The sequence below is a fragment of the Pipistrellus hanaki genome (genome assembly GCF_964339955.1).
Source record: "Pipistrellus hanaki genome assembly, chromosome: 17".
Taxonomy (NCBI): domain Eukaryota; kingdom Metazoa; phylum Chordata; class Mammalia; order Chiroptera; family Vespertilionidae; genus Pipistrellus; species Pipistrellus hanaki.
Window position 1 is genome coordinate 9,953,330 of NC_140519.1, and position 21,009 is coordinate 9,974,338.

At 57.3% G+C, this 21,009-nt stretch overlaps 1 protein-coding gene across 21 annotated transcripts in view; it reads left to right on the top strand.

The window, feature by feature from the left end:
* Window positions 1–21,009, top strand: part of MTSS1 (MTSS I-BAR domain containing 1) — a 125,674-nt gene that overhangs the window by 95,338 nt on the left and 9,327 nt on the right. For 11 of the 21 annotated variants that reach the window (XM_084864841.1, XM_084864856.1, XM_084864855.1 and 8 more), the window contains exons 4-11: window positions 1,492–1,576; window positions 4,028–4,119; window positions 6,457–6,531; window positions 9,129–9,140; window positions 14,918–15,075; window positions 16,037–16,144; window positions 17,955–18,052; window positions 19,469–19,679. In XM_084864841.1, the coding sequence (XP_084720967.1) occupies window positions 1,492–1,576; window positions 4,028–4,119; window positions 6,457–6,531; window positions 9,129–9,140; window positions 14,918–15,075; window positions 16,037–16,144; window positions 17,955–18,052; window positions 19,469–19,679 (839 nt within the window). The remainder of the gene's footprint in view (window positions 1–1,491; window positions 1,577–4,027; window positions 4,120–6,456; window positions 6,532–9,128; window positions 9,141–14,917; window positions 15,076–16,036; window positions 16,145–17,954; window positions 18,053–19,468; window positions 19,680–21,009) is intronic. The other 10 variants (XM_084864852.1, XM_084864857.1, XM_084864843.1 and 7 more) reach the window with 1 other exon arrangement.

Sequence of the window (21,009 nt, forward strand, 5' to 3'; positions counted from 1 at the left end):
GTCAGAAACATCGATGAGAGAGAAACATCGATCGGCCGCCTCCTGCACACCCCCCACCGGGGATGTGCCCGCAACAAAGTACATGCATGCCCTTGACCGGACTCGAACCCGGGACCCTTGGCTCTGTCCACTGAGCCAAACCAGTTTCGGCCTCTGGTGGCATTTAGTTCTCGGTCTGGTTGATTTACAGCTGTGCGCCTCAACTTGCCGGGATGTTCTTATTCCCCGAGGAACACATTTCCGGGTGCCCCCGATTGGGGGGTTGCTGCTGACCTTTGTAGACAGAGGCCAGGGCTTCTGCTGAACACGCTTCCATGCCCAGGACTGCCCCCGGCCCATTCGCCCGTGGTCAGGTGGGGAAACCCTGTGTTAGAGAATTGCTTAGAAGGTTTCTCTTTCCATGTATAGGAATATTAATATATACTACCACTGTTATGACTCACATATTTTTTTCTTCTGGAAACCTGTTTGTTTGGCCAGATAAGATGGAAAATAGTTGGCATGGGAGCAGCAAGGAGGTATTTCTAGAGGTGGGAGGGGACAGACAACCTGTAACCATGTGAGGAGCACTAATAAGGGGGGGCGTTTTCCCCCGATGATGTGACTTGGCTGAACCTGCCTCGGATTCCTGCGGCTTCCCCTGGACAGCCTCGTCCGCTAAAAATAGCGCTTTATTTGACATTCCCCCCCGGATCTCCCGGGCCCCAGTGTTTTCGTGCCGTTTATAATTAATTGTGCTTTTCCGTGCCGGTGCAGAATTACCATCTGCGGCTGCCGTTTGCGCCTCCCTCCCCCACGCCCAGGCGGGTGCTGATTCAGGCCCTGTTTCCGAGACGGGGAGGCAGGGGCCCGCGGGGGCAGTCTCAGAGAAGGGTGCGCCGAAGGGGGAGCATGACAGGAATTTCGGGAAAATCCAGCTCTCCACATGTGCCTCGCGGGAGGGCCTCCTGCACGGGTGTCACCCACACCCATTAAAAGCGCTCTGTCGCTTCATTGTGTTTAGCCTCGCTGCTCTCTGAAATCCTCGCGTGTGTCTTGAAACAATTATCCTGCGTGGCCTCAGGAGCCGTCCTAAAGAATGCTCGCAGGGTTATTTTTGCCAGAAGAGGGAAAAGGAACTGCAGCTTTCCCCTACCTATCGGATGCTATTTTGGTCATCTTCCTGGGGAAGTGTTTTTTCAAACTGCAGGTCATTGATGTATTAGTGGGCGGTTAAAATCAATTTCTGGATCACACTCACCATTTTAAAAAGCCAGAATAGAAGACATTCGAGGGTATCGGATACAGGAAAGCTAACTTCTGTTTGGTGATTGGGTAAACGAGGTCACCGTACATACATGTGTACAGGTGTGCGTGAGCGTGGGCACACACCTGCAGGGCGAGAGGTCGGAACGGCGGCGGCGTGGCTTTCACGACGCGATGGGCACTCGCTGGTTTGTAAATCCTTCCCTTGGACCACCTCCGTGCTCAGCGCTGCCTCTTCTCTTCCAGGCGGGACCCGGGAGATCGGCTCCGCCCTCACCCGGATGTGCATGCGGCACCGGAGCATCGAGGCCAAGCTGAGGCAGTTTTCGAGGTGAGGAGCCCAGTCCCCCTCTTCCGGTCCCCCCAGCTGCGAGTCGGGGTTCAGGAGGTGGTGTGACGTGGCAGGACTGGCCGTCAGCAGCGCTGGTTTCCCCGTGGCATGTCAGCCTCCCCAGCCCGTCGCCCATCACAGCCCATCACGGCCCATCACAGCCCAGCACTCTGCTCGCTGCTCGAACACGGGCTCGCTGGGCATCTGCTGAGCCAGGCCCTGGTCGGCCAGAGGCCCAGGTCCCTGTCGGGTCGGCTCTGTTCCCGTGTGTCTCCCCTCACCCCCTCTGTCGGGGAGGAGCCCCGACCCGCTCCCCAGGAGTGTTTTGAAGAGGAGCTGGCGCTGGGGAGGGAGGCTGCCTGCCGTGCGCTGCGTACTGCCTCCTGACGCCCCGCTGAGCGGAGCGGGAGCTCCGAGCCCCTCACGCCATCCGCCTCTGTCTGTCTGCGGCCTCCCGAGCGGCAGGAATGGCAGCACTGGCATGGGGACGTGGGCCCACCGGTGTTCCGATGGGAACGGACACTCTCCCGGGCACAGCAGCAGGACTCCGCGGGTCTGCCCGGGTCCGCTCTGTGCGGCGCACCCTTCTCAGAGGGGCCGCTGAGGCGGGATGGCCCTGGCCCGTGGCAGGGCCCCCCGGAGGCCACAGGACACAGCGGGAAGCACTGCGGCCACGTGCTCGGGGGCGCGGCCGGCTGTGACCTCCGCTAGGACCTCAGCCCCTGTGCGGTGGGGATGGCCTTTCTGAGGTTCCCGCGTGCACAGCAGGGAGCCGAGGGGCAGCAGGTGATGAGGCCCAGCTTCTCTCCCTCCGGCCCCGCCCCTAGAGAGAGCTCCCCACACCGCACGGTGCCTCCTCTCATGACAGTCGTTTTAGTCTGGGCCGGTGCTGGGGTGCCTCGCCCTGTTTTAGAGATGAGGAGATGCCGCTTCCACTGCCACTGTGTACTGAGCAGCTGCTGTGTACTGAGCAGCTGCTGCGTGCTGGGCACCGCCTCCGGGGCATGGGGCCCTGTGGTGAATAGTCCTGCCGTGACGTCAGGCGGTGGCCATTGGCACGGGGAGGAGTACACGGTGGGGGAGTGGCCGCTGCTGGTGCCGGTGCTTAGTTAGGGGGCGCCCCGTTCAGAAGGAAGGTTTGAGCAGAGACCTGGGAAAAGAAGGGCGTGAGCTGCGCTGCCGGCTGGAGGTGACGAGGGAGCAGCTCCTGAGCCGTGCCCACCAAGGCGGTTCCAGCAGCTGATGGGCATCGTCTGCTTTTTCTACAGCAGCTCCGTCGTGTGGGGGTGGGCGGTTTTCCTTCCATTGCACAGATAATATGCTTGACTCGTGTGATTCCTCTGTGTGGGGAGCTGCTCTCCACGGGTGCCCACGGGCTAATGTCCCTGGAGATACCTGCACCCCCGTCCTCGAGGCTCCCACCCTCAGCCCACATTCATGACTCGAAATCCTGCATGTGCATCAGAATCACATGGGTATCATACACACACACACACACACACACACACACACACACACACACACTAGAGGCCCAGAGCATGGATTTGTGCACCAGTGGGGTCCCTCGGCTTGGCCTGCAGGGATTGGGCTGAAACCAGCTCTCTGATATCCCCCATGGGGTCCCAGATTCGAGAGGGTGCAGGCCAGGCCCGAGAGACCCCACTGGTGCACAATCGGGGCCGGGAGGGGCTGTGGGAGGGCTCCAGGGCATGTCCAGCCCATCTCAACCAGTCCCGATCAGTTGGACCCCAGCAGCAAACTAACCTACTGGTCAGAGCATCTGCCACCTGGTGGTCAGTTTGCATCATAGCCACTGATCAAATGGTCCAATGAACAGTAGAACACTTAGCATAGTAGGTGTTTATTATATAGGATATACATACATATATATGTATATATATTTCAGAGAGGGAGGGAGAAGGAGAGAACCATTGATTGGCTGCCTCCTGCATGCCCCCTACTGGGGATCAAGCCCACAACCTGGGCATGTGCCTTTGGGCAGAACCCGGAATCTTTCAGTCTGCAGGCTGACGCTCTGTCCATTGAGCCAAACCAGTTAGGGCCACATGGGTCTTTTTAAAAATAGTCATGGAGGGGCCTCACCGTCAAAGTTCCATGAGCTGGGCGGGGAGGCCCAGGGATCATCACCTTTGACAGCAGCCAGAGGGAGACCCACTGCACACAACGCTGCTTGTTATAAACATAAACATACACAGAATGGGGGGAGAGGTCGTTTCTGTCAGTCACACGTGCACTGCTTCACACGTGCGAAGCATCCCGAAAACAAGTTTGCTGCACGGCAGGGATTTGAATGTGAGCTTGGGTGTAGGATGCCGCCTTGTCTTGCTTCAGCTAATGGTGGTTTGGGTGTTTTTTGACAACCAAGGGTTCAGTCTTGACAACAGAAATATAGCTGTTTAATTTCTCCCTTTCTTTCCCTTTTGGTAAAAGTGCTTTGATCGATTGTCTGATAAACCCACTCCAAGAGCAGATGGAAGAATGGAAGAAAGTGGCCAACCAGCTGGATAAAGACCACGCGAAAGGTACGGGCGCGCTGTCCGCTGTGGAGTAGCATCCCCGGAGAGCTGGTGACGCTGCTGGGTTTCCGCGTGTCCCCAAGGGCCCCTCTGCCCCTGTGTGTCAGGGTTGGAAGATGAGGAGTCGAAAGTGATCCGGCAGCAGGGCCCGGTGCTCGAGTTTTGGCACAAACCGTCTCCAGCAGCCGCCAGCCTGGTCACTCTGTGGCGTGAATTGTGATCCCCTGAATTAAGAGTGAATGGAAGCCCAGCTGGTGTGGCTCGTGGCTGAGCTGTTGACCTATGAACCAGGAGGTCACTGTTGTATTCCAGGTCGGGGCATATGCCCAGGTTTAGGGCTTGATCCCCAGTAGGGGGCATGCAGGAGGCAGCCAATCAATGATTCTCATCATTGATGCTTCTGTCTCCTTGTTCCTTCCTCTCTCTGAAATCAACTCTTCAAAAAGAAAAGTGAATTGTAATGCCAGGCTTAACAGCCAGTGGTTCATGCTTACGACATGGCAGCTCATTTAAAAACCACACCTTTACTGGCGTGAGCTAATGGGGTCTCCTGCCCAGAAATGGCCAACTCAGCACCTTCTGTGCTCGCCTTTGGGGTCAGAGTGGTCCAGACAGAGCCACCCTGCCCTGTCAGGTCTTCCAGAGCCAGAGGACGGGTGCTGGCCGGGTGGAAGGGGCAGGAGACAGTCTCCAAGGGGCACAGCCTGAGGGAGGCACGTGGGCAGCTCCGAGGGCACACTCCTGGGGAAGGGCTGCTGACAGGCTGTTGTGAGAGCGTTCAAAGGTGGGCTCAGTGGGCTTCGGGCGGGGAAGGGGCGCATGGGGAATGAGGGAGGAAACCGGTCCTTGGCGCTGGGTTGAATACGGGGGCAGTGGAGGAGAGAAGTGCCGAGGGGACTCTCTTACTTAGTTACAGTAGGTCCTCAGGTTCCATTCCTACGGCGATGTAACGCGATTTTCGCCCCGAGTCGGAATCCACCTCCATAAGCACCTACCTCACTCACATGGAGCACACACACAGCAGCAATGAAGGGAGACAGTAAAAAGCATTTAAAAGAAAGATAACGATTTCTGACCTTTACTTGTGGTAAATAAATAATAAAAAACATAAAGCACATATGTACATACGTTGAAATGACGGAACTTTTTTTTAAATAAATAAATTGGAGATGGCGACATAACCACGAAGTGATAAGTCGAATCCAACGTAACCCGAGGACTGCCTGTATTTATTTGTTTATTTATTTTAAATATATTTTTATTGATTTAAGAGAGGAAGGGAAAGGGAGAGAGAGAGAGAGAGAAATATCAATAATGAGAGAGAATCATGGATCGGCTGCCTCCTGCATGCCCCACACAGGGAATCGAGCCTGCAACCTGGCATGTGCCCTGACCAGGAATTGAACTGTTACCTCCTGGTTCATAGATCAACACTCACCCACTGAGCCACGCTGGCCGGGCAGGAGGTGACTTATTTTAGATGTCCAGGCCTGGTGGAGGTCAGCAGCAGAAATGGGGCATCCAGGAGAGGGCGTGGACCGAGGGCAGAGCAGGTGGTTGGTGGGGGCCAGAGGGACGTGGTGGGCTGCCCTCTGGGTGTCTGCAGAGTCTGGCCTCTGTGTTGGTGTGAGAGAGGCAGCTGGGCCTCTGCCGGTTTCCCCGTGGGCTTGGTTCTGCTGCTGTGCGAGCTTCTCTTGCCTGCGCTGTAACATCTGGCCGGCGTCTTGCCATGTGGGTCCTTTTTAAGGAGGTTTAGGCCTTAGGAAAGTGGATAACATTGAAAATATTTCCTGATCCTTGAGCTGAGAAAACGCAAATTTTTTATTTTTATATTATTATTTTTTAAAGTTTACTTTTTATTGGTTTCAGAGAAGGAGGGAGGGAGGGGGGGAGGGAGGGAGGGGGAGAGAGAGAGAGAGAGAGATAGGAACATCAATGATGAGAGAGAACCATTGATTGGCTGCCTCCTGCACACCCCAGTTATGTGCTCTGACCAGAATCAAACCTTTTGATGAGCTTTTGGTTCATAAGTCGAGGCTCAACCGAGGAGTCATGCCTGGCAAGGCTGAATTTCCCATTTTCAGTAAAAATTTCCCAAATGCCGTCTCTCTGAGCAGCTGATATGAATGAATACTTTTGGGAAAGACCTCGGTGTGTCTTGTCATGTTAATAACATCCCCTGCTCTGAAACATCATCCCGAGGTTCTTATCACACGGGATTCCGGTGAAGCTGTTTATTATGCGCCATAGTTTACGCTCCCTGTGATGAAAGTAGCAGCTGTTCAAAAATATTTTCTGTTGAGCAAAGTGGTAAAGTGATTCAATTATTCTGCTTCCTCTTAGAATATAAAAAAGCTCGTCAAGAGATAAAGAAGAAGTCCTCAGATACACTGAAACTGCAGAAGAAAGCAAAGAAAGGTAACTGCGAATTCTGTAGTTAATCGTGTCACTTCGGGGGAAGGTGCATGCACTTGATTTGTCTTTGAAGCGGAGCGTTCGATGCAGACCCCCCTCGGTGGGACAGCCCGGAGAGCAGGCGGGGCGGATAGGCTGCACTGAGTTCAGTTCTCGGGCAGACTCTCCGTTCACTCCCGGCCCCTGCAAAGCTGTCCTTGACTTTCCCCTCTCCACACCTTAGTCTCCAAAATCTGGCAGTTGCCATGCCTACCGTACTTTAGCATGAAGCCTATACGTTTCTTGGGATCATGCACAAAAGCCTTTATGCAGATGTTCTATTCTAACTATTACAGAAACGACGTCATCTTCTCCTGCCTGTAAACTCCGAAACCCTTTATTAAGCCTCGTGAGTGTTAGAAATGGCTGTCCCGGGAGCCAGGAGGCATTGCTGAAGGGGAGCTTTTTCATGGGGTTCGTGAGGGTGGGGGCTTCGGAAGGAAACGCAGAGTGTCACAGTGCCCTCCTGCCGCCTCCCTGCCCCTCGCCGTCCACACACCAGTCGCTGTGGGAGCCGGGGCCCAGCTCTGCTCTTGGGCCCAGAACTGGGAGTCTGAGGAGCCAGCTCCCGCTGCATCCACTTTGTCTTGTGGTACCAAGACCTGAAGTGCAGGCTCTCTCCTGAACTTGAGAAGGTGACGTTCCGTCCAGACTGTTCTTGGCACCGTGCCTTTTAATGTGCTGCCTCAGCCCATACAGCGCGCTCTCCCCTCAGGCTGCTCTGTGGCTCACAATTATCGCTTATTTGGGACAAGGATCTTTTGAGGTAGAAAGCCCAAAGTTCCTCTTTCCTAAACAGTTTGTTTTTTTAATTAAAAGAAAATGCACTTGGAGAGGTGGAATGGTTTGTGGAAGAGAGGTGAGGACAGAACAAGGTTTTGACATTTCTAAGAAATGCACTCCGAGGTGCTGGCACGTCCAGTGAGCACAGTCGGACCTTCAGGGAAGCCTGACAGGCTGACGGCCGTGCCGCACGAAGAGACGTTCCTGGCGTTGGACTCGCCGGGCGCGGGCTCAGGCTGCCCTGGGAGGCGGGGGCGCTTCCCGGCCAGGCGCCCGGCAGAAAGACGCGGGGGCCTCGGGGCTGGCCTGTGGGACGCGGAGGGACGCTCTGGTCCCGGCACTTGGGAATAACTGGCACTCAGTGTGCGGTCTCTCAGGGCCTGTGGGCCTGAAGGTTGAGAGGATGGAGGCTGTGACCTGAAGCAGCCGACGTTCCATCCATCCCTGCCACGTAGCTGGGGTCTCAGGCCCCATGTCCTCTCCACATTAGGTGGCCGAGGTGACGTCTACAGGCAAGGCAGATCAGTAGCTTGGGATGTTCTGGATGACTTTCTAGTTACTTCAGAAAAGAGCTTTTTACGTCTTTCCTTTGTAAACATCTGTTTTTTTCTAATATGTGTGTGCGTTATTTTTACCGAGTGTTGATACTTGTGTGTGTCCGGGGTGAATAGAGCCTTGGGTGAGGGACCAGACTCGTCATTCTGGGTGCACTTGTGATGGGGTGCTCCTGCGGCCCCAGAACGGACTAGGAACGCTGTGCGTTTCGGGCCGGGAGAAATCCGGTGATCCGCGGCTCCCAGTGCGTTTGGTCTGGCTAGCTGAGGTTCCCCATCCATTAAATCTCCTTCAGGGGCAGCTGCCTGGACTCTTGGCTTACGATGTGCTGTGGTGCCTCTGAGAGTCACACCGGGTGCTAGGACGGACTTCCTGTGAGAGACCCGGAATGTGTTAATACCCTCACCCTCGAGCCTGACATTTAAATAGTCACATCTGTCATTTATCAGCAGCAGCTGCAAAATTAATAGTATATACGGACTCACAGAGTTCCAGACTAGCATATTACTTGTCTTTATACTACAATGTTTAATTCTTTCTTTCTTTCTTTCTTTTTCTTTCTTTCTTTCTCTTTCCTCTCTTTCTTTCCTTTCTTTCTTTCTTTCTTTCTTTCTTTCTTTCTTTCTTTCTTTCTTTCTTTCTTTCTTTCTTTCTTTCTTTCTTTCTCTTTCTTCCTTCCTTCCTTCCTTCCTTCCTTCCTTCCTTCCTTCCTTTCCTTCCTTCCTTCCTTTCTTTCTTTCTTTTTTTCTTCCTTCCTTCCTTCCTTCCTTCCTTCCTTCCTTCCTTCCTTCCTTCCTTCCTTCCTCTCTCCACCCCAGCTCAAACTTTGTGTCATAGGTTTTTCCTAGTGACTCTTCACGTTACGACATGTTACACTTGAAAGGGTTTCTTGGTCAAGCGTCTTCATTGGCTTCTTTGGGAATGTAGCTTTCATCTCTCCTCTGCAGAGCCTTGCTGTGTTGCTGGGCTGATGATTCCTGGCTGGGAGGGCTTCTGTGGGGAGGAAAGGGAAGAACATCAGAGGGTCAGGGCTTGTGGCCGTGCGGTCTTGGGGGTGGGGGGTGAATCGGGGGCTTCCTCCTGCGGTAAAATCCGGTGGCTGCCTCGGCCTGTTGAACACGCAAAAGGGAGGTAAGTCTGCTGCTCAAACACCCGTTTGACGGTATTATTTTCCTTTTTGTGTCAATTGTGTATCCTGCACTTTCTCCCGTGTCCCCCGCCAGTGGAAGTTCTCGGTAAGTCTACCATCCAACCTCCGGTGGCCGGTCACGGTGTGGTCCTTGCTGTGGGCTTGTCCAGGCCTATGCCAGTGGCCCACGCTCTCCTACCAGCTCAGAACAATCAGCGGTGCCTACTTAATTCTCCATAACTTCAAGGAAATCGTGTGTGCCTGTGTTTCGATCACTTTCTTCCTTCCATGTTTGGCACTTGAATGGATTAGCACGACATTCAAAGAGCTTTTGAATCAACATAATCTAATTTAGACTCATGGAAAGAAGAAATACAGAGTGATTTAAACCCTCCTTTCCCCAGGAAATAAACATCTTTATACATACATATGTATCTAAGAATACATACGTGTGTGTGCGTGTGTGTGTTTATACCACAAACGAAACCTGTAGAGCCACATTCAGTAACTCCCCTATAGTAATTTCCAAAGCAGATTTGGTTGTATTAATATGGCAAAGTATCTTTTACTTTGTCTCATTTTGTCTCCCCAGAACTAGAAAGTTCTGTCCCAAAACTTAGAATTCATTTTTAAAAAAGAATCAAAACCAAAGTATTTCTTATTCCAGCAGAGTTTGTGGAATGGCTCACTTCAAAGGTATCGGATGCTCAAATCCAATAATCAGAATGATTCTTCTTAATTGAATGTCGGGTGATTTTGCTACTAAACCTTCAAATTGTTCTTGGGCGTCTCGGGGCTGTCCGTCTGTCTCGGAAGGCCGGTCTGCGAGGTGTCCGTGTGTCTGAGCACTCGCACCGGGCAGCTCCTAAGGGGTTTGGGTGGAATTCTGTCACCAACGATGACAAACCCGCACCACACGGGTCTCCCCTGACAGGTGGGGGCACAGCTCTGCCTCGACTTCCCCTCATGGTGACGGGGGACTGCTGCTTCCCCAGCTTTATGACTGAGGATCCTCCCCAGGCCCCACGCTGTGCTGGGAATCAGCGGCCAGGGCTGAGGGTCCCCGGAGGGCGGTGAGGCGGTGCTCCGTGCTCGGGACAAATGTCATGACCGTAGCCTTGACCGTTGGACGGGTACGTGCTGGCGCTTCGTGGGTTCACAGCGCTGTGCAGCCGTCCCCACCACCTCATCGCAGAGCCTTGCATCACCCCAAAGCCTCCCCAGCCGTCGCCCCATTCCCTGAGCCCCAGCCTGGGGCTGAGGGGAGCTGGGAGGTCAGGCTGTGGTCGGAGACCTGGCCCAGGGGTGAATGGCTTCGTCTCCTCAGGTGCAGGGCTGGGCGGAGGTGAGCGGGACCCCATCGGGAAAGACTTGACTTCGGGGACAGTGTGGAAGCCCTAGGAGACTTCTTGGTTTCTGGAAAGTCCCGCTGTGATGGTGTCCATTTGGATCCGACAGGCCGTGTCTGTCTGGATCAGTGGCCCAGCTGGCATGCTAGCGAGTGGCTTTTGTTCAGGGGAGAGGGGCCCGTGGCCCAGGGATGGGCGGTGATCGGGTTCGAGAGCTGTCTGGGAGAAAGTCAGTGAAGAGAGTGAAACCCTCTCCGGCGACTGGGTGGAGGGTGGGAGGGTTCTCCACCACAGAGGAGGGGCCTTCGGTGACAGGAGGTGACAGGAGGTGACCGTGGGAGCCACGGGTCACCGCGGGGTGGTGTCTGTGGCTCTCTGAGCTGTCTCCTCTCAATCTTCGCTTTGATGGACAGCTGCCTGCTCAGCACCAGCGAATCTCAATGACAAAATGCCTACCTTTAGGGGAAGGGTTATGGGGCCTCGAACTGAATGCTTGTTATTTAAAAACCCACCATGCTCTGCGGTGCCAGGAACACCGTGTGGCCCGATGGCTCTGACGCTCACCCAGCGCCCCCCCGCGTGCTGAGTGCGTCATAGGAGTGAGGCTGTTCGGCCTCAGGAGCCGGGTGAGCTGTAGGAACTCAGTACTGTCCACAGCGCACAGAGGAGGAGAACAGGCCCAGCCTGTTGGCAGAATGACAAATTGAGTTTGAAAATGTTTAAGTCAAAAGCCTCCAGTCTGTCTTTCTGTTCACGTTGGGGAATCGGCCCAGTACCGTTGTTGCCGGCCTTTGGAGAGACCTATGGATGGATAATAGGAGCCGCCTTCCACTGGAAAAGGGGATTTTTCATTCCAGAACCGAATCCCCAGCTCACCCTGCATGCCCGTGTCTGTGCTTACATCCCATTTGTCACCGGCTTGAAGATGCCATCCGCTGTCAGACGCACCATTATTTTCTGAACCACGAAAAAGAAGCCCCTGCTGGTTAAACTGTGGGGACGCGCCATTACTGTAGGACACAGCTTGATTTGTGAGGTGCGAAGCTGTGGGGAGGGGCCTGTTAGAGTGAAATACGGTGACAGTTGTGTCAGGGCAGATGGAAGTCATTTTGTGGGGTTCTAGCGGCTTCCTCAGACACCCGTCCTCGGAAAACAAATGGCTTTGGATGCTTCCTGACAGCGATCGTGGCCGGTGCGGCCTGGGTTCTTTCTCCGCGGGGAAGCCCTCCCCCTGAGCCTGGCGTCTGCCTGGTCCAGCGGGAGGTTCAGGTGAGGGCTGCAGGGTGTGTGGGGAGAGGCTGGAGGTCCCACCTCCCGCTGATGCTCCGACTGGCTTTTTAGTTGGGCTGTCATGGACGGACGTGGGCCACTCAGCTCCGGGCATGTTTGCTGTGAGCGTGAAGGGGCCTCTGAACAAGAAAGACACCCCCAGCTTGGAGGCAGCCACGTTGCCTCCCTCAGCTCAGTTTCCCCCTTTGTTCAAAGAGCGCATTAATTTCTGCCTTGAACATTTTGTAAAAACTAGAGGCCCAGTGCATGAAATTCCTGCACTCGGGAAGGGCCCTCAGCTATCCTGTGCCCTCTCCCAGTCTGGGAGTCCTCGGGGGATGTCCGACTGACGGCTTAGGCCTGTTCCCCACAGGCAGTTAGACATCCTTAGCGCCGCTGTGGAGGCGGGAGAGGCTCCCACCACCACCGCTGAGCTCGCCAGCCATGAGCCCGGCTTCTGGCTGAGCAGTGCTCCCCCTGCAGGAGCACACTGACCACCAGGGAGCAGCTTCTGCGTTGAGCATCTGCCCCCAGGTGGTCAGTGCGTGTCATAGCAACCGGTTGTTCCACCATTTAGTAAGATTTGCATATTAGCCTTTTATTATATAGGATTAAAGAAAATACAGAGTAAATGATGGGAAGATATGGAACCTTTATGTTACCCCAGGAAGGTCTGTGAACTCTCCCTACTTAGTTAACAGACAGCCGCCAAACCCCCTTCCTCTCAGGGAGCCATGCCTAGCACCTGCCCATTCCTAGGGCATTGCCCCAGGAGCATTTCTTGGGAAAAGAAGAGTCATGTGACTTCCCCTGGGGAGCAGAGGGCTCCTGGCTTTTGTGCCAGCAGCACCGAGACCTGGAAACTGGCAGAAGTAAAACATTCCCAAGACCCAGGTGGCTGAGACTGGACAGGCCGGGTCACGAGCAGGAGTTCGATCTGCAGAGCCCACGGGAGACGCCCCTCCCTCCTTTCGGAGCTCGGCTGGCCTGGAATTCGCTGGTTTTATGGTCTTAGGCCATTTAAGGCCGAAGCCATGGAGGATGGTGAGCGAACACAGGGGGAGCTGTTCTCTCCCCGCCTCCTTCCCCTGCAGGCAGGTGTGCTGGGCCAGAAGGTCCGGCGGGATCTGTGGAGAGACTGATGTCACTCAGAGAACCAGAGAGAGGAAGGTGGACTGACTAGTAGTCCTGGGGAGTGTCGTGAACGTTGCATGAAGGGACCTTCTGAGCTCTCGTGGCCGAATCCTAATCTCGGGAGAGGGTTTGAGGAGGGTTTTTCTGAGGATGGAGCAGGGTGAGCGGCCAGGCGGGTGGGGAGGAGGGAGAGCGGCTGTGAAGGTGGATGAAGGGGAGGGAAGGGAGGGGGTGAGGGGCTCGAGGCCCTGAGTGGACCGGCTGACCCGTGCATGCCTGGTAGGCTGGCCGGGTTAAGGACATGGAACTTTTCTTGAACGAAACGGGAGCTGTTGACAAGAAGTTTAATGCTCACATTTTTATTTATTTATTTATTTTTTATTTATTTTTTTAATATATTTTATTGATTTTGTACAGAGAGGAAGGGAGAGAAATAGAGAGTTAGAAACATTGATGAGAGAGAGTCATCGACCAGCTGCCTCTTGCACACCCCCTACTGGGGATATGCCCACAACCAAGGTACATGCCCTTGACCAGAATCGAACCTGGGACCCATTGAGCCAAACCGGTCCCGGCTAATGCTCACATTTTTAAAGGCATCGGGGCTGCGATCTAAACGCAGTCAGGGTGACAGAGGAGGGCCTTGCAGCTGTCCAGTGAGGATGGTGACAGGCGAAAGGGGTGGGTAGAGAGAGCCCGTGTGGGCGGGAGCTGGCGCGGCCGGGATGCATGCGGAGGTGTTGGGGGGGAGGGCGGGAACAAACAGGACATCCACGGGCCCTGACCTGTGGGCCTGCAAAGACCGCGGCGTCTGAGGCCCGTGGTCCGCCCTGGGCCTGGCATCACCGCCTCCGCGGCTGCTTTTCACAAACACGGTTGCACGCTGTGTCGGTTAGGTTAAGAAGTAAACGTTGTGTTCAGGTTCCGACACATCCCGGGTAGAAATGTGCTCGCTGCAGCTGTAATTACAACAATCCCGACAGATCACACCTGGTCTAGAGCACCGCAGCTTGGATGTCCTGTAATCATAGCCGTGCCTGTTCAGAGTGAGTCTTCTGTAATTACAGAGTCCTGTAGCCTTCTGTGCGTGAGATTAGATCACTCTTGGTTCTGGTCCCTTTGCTTTTCGCTGTAAGTATACTTTTAAAGCTCAGTCCTATTCGTTACACAGAGACCTGTGCCTTCTAACTCCGGAAGCGGGGAAGCTCACGCACTGGCCTCCCAGGGGGTGACCTCGTCCCCTCTGCTGGTCGGGTTCACAGTAGCCGCTCCCCTGCCCCAGGGCCCCGTCCCTGTGTGTCACCTAGGGCGGCAGACTTGCCCCCAGGGCCCGATGTGAAGCCTGTCATGGAGGTGCTGCCCTGCAGTTGCAGCAGGAGTGGGCCTCGTCGCTGTGTAAATGACGGGGCGTGGCTGTATTCTGATAAAACTTTATTTATAAAGACAGTGTGCCGAGCGCATTCTAGAATTGTTTCAAAGGTTTTAACACCCTGTTTTGAACTCGAGAAGTGGTTGCCTCCGCAGTGGGGTCTGTGGACCCGGCTGGACACGGACCAGCTCAGCATCGACTCCACTTTCAGTCTCTCGTGGGTGGACGGGCTGAGACCCCTGGGTTACGGGCTTGTTTCACGGGAAAGGCATCGAGAGCTCCCCCTGGGGGTCCCGCTGACAGCCAGGGCGTTGGGCTGGAGCGGGGCTGACGCCGGCCACCCCTGCTTCCGGGCAAACTCCTGTGCAGACAGAGGCTCTTCGCTGGAGGTCGGCCCAGCAGAGCCAGCTCTGCCCATTTTGGGGACATCCACAGGCCCTCGCCTTGTTCACCCCTTGGGCTGTTCGGACTGTGCCCAGAGGAGGGAGTTCGTCTGGCTGCCACGTCCTGGGGTTTTGTTGGCTCTGAGGGGCTGCCCGAGGCAAGAGGGCAGGTCAGGAGTCGCCACCCGGGAGCCCTCCTCGCAGGGACGAGCCGGGGTCACCGGGACTTGGGAGTGGCCGGTCAGACAGCAGCCACCTAAGTCCGCTCTGGGTATCACTACGTCACTGTGGAGTCCGGGGAGTGTGGCGTCCACCCCAGCTCCCGGGAAGAGGGCGGCTCCTGGAGCCATCTCAGCACCGCCCGGCCTGTCGTTCGCAGGGAGGGGCGACATCCAGCCGCAGCTGGACAGCGCGCTCCAGGATGTCAACGACAAGTACCTGCTGCTGGAGGAGACGGAGAAGCAGGCCGTCCGCCGGGCGCTGATTGAGGAGCGCGGCCGCTTCTGCACCTTCATCTCCATGCTGCGGCCGGTGATCGTAAGTCCGGGGGGCAGGGTGGGGGCTGCAGGAGGCTGGGCGCCCCGGGGAGGAGACGCCCTCCTCCTCACTGAGCCGCCACGCTGCGGCGCCGGGAATCACATGGGAGGGACCAGGGCTTCTGTGCACGATGCTGCTGCCCGCGGCCCACGCCCACAGCTCTGCTGTTCGGAGCACCAGGTGCTGCGCTTACTTTTTCTCCCCGAGTCAAGAGAGTGGTTCTCAAAGTGTGTTCCCCAGGCCAGCAGCGTCACCTGGGAATTGGTTAGAAATGCACATTCTCAGGCCCAGCTCTGGGGGGTGGGGCCCAGTCACCTGTGCTTCAAACAAGCTCCCGGGGATTGGGTGACCCCCTGGCCAAGCCGCATACCAAGGAGTGGCCGTGAGGTTAATACGGGCAGAGCCTCCACAAGTCAAACAGGCCTGTTTTTTCTTTCTATAAAATATATTTTTATTGACTAGAGAGGAAAAGGAAGGGGGAGGGAGAGAAACATTGATGTGAGCAGCATCAATCAGCTGCTTCCTATACGCCCCCTCTTGGAGATTGAGCCCACAGCCGGCATGTACTGGGTATCGAACAGGTGACCTTTGGGTGCATAGGGTATCCCAGCCCACTGGGACCACTGGCCAGGGAACACAGGCTCATGTTTAAAGGAAATGAGGGCCGGGGGCTGACCTGTGAGAAGACACCGGCAGCCCATCCAGAAGCTGCGGCCCACACCCTGCGAGGCAGACCTGTGGGCTCACTGTGGCCTCGGTGCATCCCTGTTCGCGGCACACAGGCCATCCGATGGTGGCAGACCTCCTTTTCCCAAAAGAAAGGCTGGGGTGCCTTCAGCAGAGATGGCCCAGTCCCGGGGGCCTGTCAGCCAGGGGCCCAATGAAGGCGGTCGGGCCAGGTCGATGACCGGACCCCCTGCTAATGACAGGCTGTGCCCCCCCCCCCCCACGCCCCCCACAGGAGGAAGAGATCTCCATGCTGGGGGAGATTACGCACCTGCAGACCATCTCTGAAGACCTGAAGAGCCTGACCATGGACCCCCACAAGCTGCCCTCCTCCAGTGAGCAGGTAGGCCGGCGGCAGGCGCTCGGCGCTCCCGGTCCTGAGGGTCCCGTGAGGCAGGATCCCTCCCTCCGAGTCCCAGTCACGCCTCACAGTGAGGTCACAGCCCCTCTGCCGGCCGTGCAGAGCGGCCTTCCTTGGCTCACCTTCCCCAATGGCCCCTCTGACAGGACACTTGGCGCTGGGAGCTGTCCCTGAGCCAGGCTCACCCAGCCAGCTGGTGGCAGGACTGGGATTTGAACCAAGCAGTCTGTTTCCAGAGCCTGTGCTCGTTAAAAAACACATTTCTATTGACTGCAGAGAGGAAGGGAGAGGGAGAGAGATGGAAACATCAGTGAGAGGGAGAATCATTGATTGGCTGCTTCCTGCACCCCCACACTGGGGATGGAGCCCACAACCCGGGCATGGGCCCTGACTGGGAATTGAACCCAGACCTCCTGGTTCACAGGTCGACCCTCCATCACTGAGCCACACCAGCTGGGCCAGAGCCTGTGCTCTTGGCCTCTGTGTCCATCCACCCTCTAGACCACATGTATCAAACACAAGGCCCGCGGGCCAAATCTGGCCGGCCAGGCCTTGCAATGTGGCCCGCACCGCGCTGTCATCACTGCACTCCGCTGTCAGTTTATGACATTGTCAGTTTATGACTGTTCAGTAAACCATTCGGCCCGCGATTTAGGCTGGATTTTAGATTTTGGCCCCTTCTCTGATTGAGTTCGACACCCCTACTCTAGACGTAGGTTCATGGCAGGGGTGGGTCTTGGCCGTCATGTGAGCCACTATAATTAAGTAATGCGTGAGGGTCTCTCTTGGTTTTGGTTCCTGTGACAGTCACACTGGATCAAGCGCCCAGCTCTGGGGGTGGGGTCCCGTCACCTGTGCTTCAAACCAGCTCCCGGGGGACTGGGTGACCCCCTGGCCAAGCTGCATACCAAGGAGAGGCCATGAGATTAATAGTCAGATAGGCTTGTTTTTCCTTTTTATAGAATATATTTTTATTGATCAGAGAGTTGTGGGGAGGAAGAAAGAGAGAAACATAGTTGTGAGCAGCATCCATCGGCTGCTTCCTGTACGCCCCCTCCTGGGGACTTATTTAGCCACCATGGTGGGGCCTGGTGTCTGTGGCCTGAGACCAGGTGGGAAGAGACGTGTCTGGGAAATAGCGGATGAATCACATCGTGGCTTTTGGCCTTTGTATCAGATTCTTGTCCCCTTGGAGAGCCAGCTCAGAGGCAAATTGGGGAGCTGCTATTTTCCATCCTATGAAATTTCTCTTTGAGACCTCAGCATGCATTCCCTCTCAGTGACAGACATTACAGAGCACCTATCGTGCGAACCAAAGGCAGACCTTCCACTCCCGTAGCTCGCAAGTTGGGGGGACAGACGTAGAGGTAGCTGTGAAAGAAAAGAACCGGGTTGCTCTTGAGTCTGGCACGTTCTATAGCGAATCCTGGGCAGATAGGCACGAGGGGCCGCTGAGCTCTGATGGCCTAAACGCAGGACCAGCAAACCCTGCGACCCCTGTGGTCTGTGGTGCTTTAGGACGAAAACCCCGCCAGTTCTCGCCATGGGCGCAGACGGCTCTTGTAACGCGTTGATCGGTCACCGTGCGTCTCCCCCCGCTCCTTACTGACATTTCAGCCCCTACCGTTAGTTATACGGCCGCTCGCCTCAGAAAGGATGGTGACGCCCATGGGGTGGGAGTGTGATCCCCACCCTCGGCGGCGGCGGCAGCGCTGGGGTGTGACGGGTTTAAGAGGTGGCGGGTAAGGCCTCCCTCCTCGGCACCGCGCTCACCGCCGGGCTGTCCCCGCAGGTGATCCTGGACCTGAAGGGCTCGGACTACGGCTGGTCCTACCAGACGCCGCCCTCGTCCCCCAGCACCACCGTGTCCCGCAAGTCCAGTGTCTGCAGGTGAGAGGGGCCGGCTCCGCCTGGCGCTGGGGGCAGTGCTGCTTTTTCTTACTCTTTTAAACATTTTTTAAAATACGTTTTTATTGACGTCAGAGAGGAAGGGAGAAGGAGAGAGAGAAACGTCAATGATGAGAGAGAATCATTGATGGGCTGCTTCCTGCACGCCCCACACCAGGGCCTGAGCCCACAACCCCAGCATGTGCCCTGACCAAGAACCTCACTGTGACCTCCTGGTTCAAAGACTGATGCTCAGCCCCTGAGGCCCGCCGGCTGGCTTACCGTGTTGGGTTCAGGAGACAGCCGTGACACACTGATGTCCAAGGTGCCTGGCTTCCCCGTCAGCCCCCAGTGCCCCTGCAGCAGCGACATCTCCCAGCATGCCCCAGTGCACCTGTCAGGGCTGTCACACAGAGCCATCGCAGCGTGGAACAGTCGCGTGTGGAACAGTCGCAGTGCCTGACTCAGCATCACAGTTAGGCAGGGGTCTTTCTGGGTCAGGAGCAGGCACCGCGCTCTCGAACCCCAGGCTGGGCTGTTCATTCCATCCTTCGGCTGCTCCTGGGGCTGCCCGCGGTGGCAGCTCTGCTTGCTTGGGCCGGGGACCGTTCCGCCCTCTGGTTTCCACTCCCTGAGTCCGTGTAGACGGCAGAGCACATTTCTTTTGACTGGAAATGGAATGCGGACAGAACGCCCAGAGGGCGTGTGTAATTTCTCGACATCCTGTTCGCTGTTTATTCTCAGAAGCAAGCGGCTTAGCTTGGATTGCCTTCAGTCGCTGAAAGCTGCCTATGTCTCGCCAGAGGGACGGTAAACGCCAGGCCCACAGATATTTTAACCGAGACGCCCAGGATCAGGGTAGAGCCATTCGTTAAAGCACCAGCTTTGTTCCCGCAACACTGACATCACACACTGAGGACAGAGCCCCCGGACAGGCCCGTGGCCGCCTGCCCCGCCAGAGCAGCGGTCGGCTGGATGACCTTGGTCTCTCGGACCCGGACGGCCCAGCCAAGGGCGACCCTTGCACATCCCACCCAGGGCACACTGACCTTCCTGGGTCAGCCACGGGGCCTGCTTTCTGCTGGCGGACGGCAGATACGATCAGCCCCGTCTCCTCCTGCCACAGACACAGGTCCCCTCGCCTGCTGGTCGAGGACGGCAGAACTGGGCAGGACCTGGCTCTGTATAGAGTCACAGGCCGCCAGGTCCCGGACGCCTGGCCACACCGCCCATCAGAGCACCCGGTCTCCTGGGCAGGCGCTCTGCCCCTGGGCTCAGGGAAGAGGGGCCTGTTCGAGAGCCTAGTGAAGTGGCTTTGGAAACATCTGGCTGCTGGTGCTGCTGCTCCGAGGCAGAGCCCGTGGCATTATGTGCCCCCCCGCCCCGGCCCTCCTCACCCCGCCCTCTGCTCCCCCGCAGCAGCCTGAACAGCGTGAACAGCAGCGACTCGCGCTCCAGCGGCTCGCACTCGCACTCGCCCAGCTCCCACTACCGCTGCCGCAGCTCCAACCTGGCCCAGCAGGCGCCCGTGCGGCTGTCCAGTGTGTCCTCGCACGACTCGGGCTTCATATCCCAGGACGCCTTCCAGTCCAAGTCACCGTCCCCCATGCCGCCCGAGGCCCCCACCCAGGTAAGGCACCCCCTGCCGCCCGAGGCCCCCACCCAGGTAAGGGCGCCCCCTGCCGCCCGAGGCCCCCACCCAGGTAAGGCGCCCCCTGCCGCCCAAGGCCCCCACCCAGGTAAGGGCGCCCATGCCGCCCGAGGCCCCCACCCAGGTAAGGGCGCCCATGCCGCCCGAGGCCCCCACCCAGGTAAGGGCGCCCATGCTGCCCGAGGCCCCCACCCAGGTAAGGTGCCCCCTGCTGCCCGAGGCCCCCACCCAGGTAAGGGCGCCCCCTGCCGCCCGAGGCCCCCACCCAGGTAAGGGCGCCCATGCCGCCCGAGGCCCCCACCCAGGTAAGGGGCCCCCTGCTGCCCGAGGCCCCCCCCCCCAGGTAAGGGCGCCCCCTGCTGCCCAAGGCCCCCACCCAGGTAAGGGGCCCCCTGCTGCCCGAGGCCCCCCCCCCAGGTAAGGGGCCCCGGGCTCCGGGAGCGGCCGCCACGCCTGGCGCCCAGGCCACCATGGAGGGCCGGAGCCCCTGGCTCGGCCAGGCCTCTGTCCCGGTTTAACGCCTCACCTTTCCACGAGTGGTTCCCAAAGGGAGGGAGACTGGGTGGTGGGCTGGCAGCCATGTCCCTGGTGGGGCTGCGGGTCACAGGGTGGTTGGGGCGTTCCCGCGCCTGAGCACTTAGCCTTCAGAGAGGCTTGGCTGCCCGGCCCTGAGAGTGCCCGCTGAGTGGGTGCGCCGATGGGCATGGCACCGTGGGGCCCTCCCCCTCTCCGTTCTCTGAGATGCTGCCGGGGCGGGGGTGTGGGAGCAGCGCCGGAACCCTGTCACTCAGGCTCTGTGTATGGCTTTATGTTGAGAGTGAGAATCGCTCAGCACAGCCCTCGCAGCACATCCTGCCGGCACTTTGCTTCTGGGGGAAGCGGAGGTGTCCGATCTCTCCCGCCTCAGCGGCTGCGCAGGCCAGCCCGGCCCGGCCCGGCCAGGGTCTCGCGGAGCAGCACCTCCTCTCAGCCCCGGTGCCGGTGTCCGGCCGCGCTGAGGAAGCAGCGGGACAGAGACCGGAGTGGGAAGGCCCAGGGTGCCCCCGTGCCCCGGCCGGGCATGGTGGGTCCGGCCCGTCCTGTCCGTGTTGAGCTGAGGCTTACGCGGCCTCTGGTCCAGGACGCTGTTGTCTTGTTTGCCCACGTTCCCGTTTGCCCGCAGGCGCTGCTGTCTCCGGTTTGCTGCCTGGTCCTTCCGGCAACCACGTAGGCTGCCGTGGCCCGTTTGTGGACACGGAGGCTCGGGGTGTGGGTGGCCCGCCCGCATGCACTTACTGGCCTGAGACCTGGGAAAGGCTTTCTAAGGCCC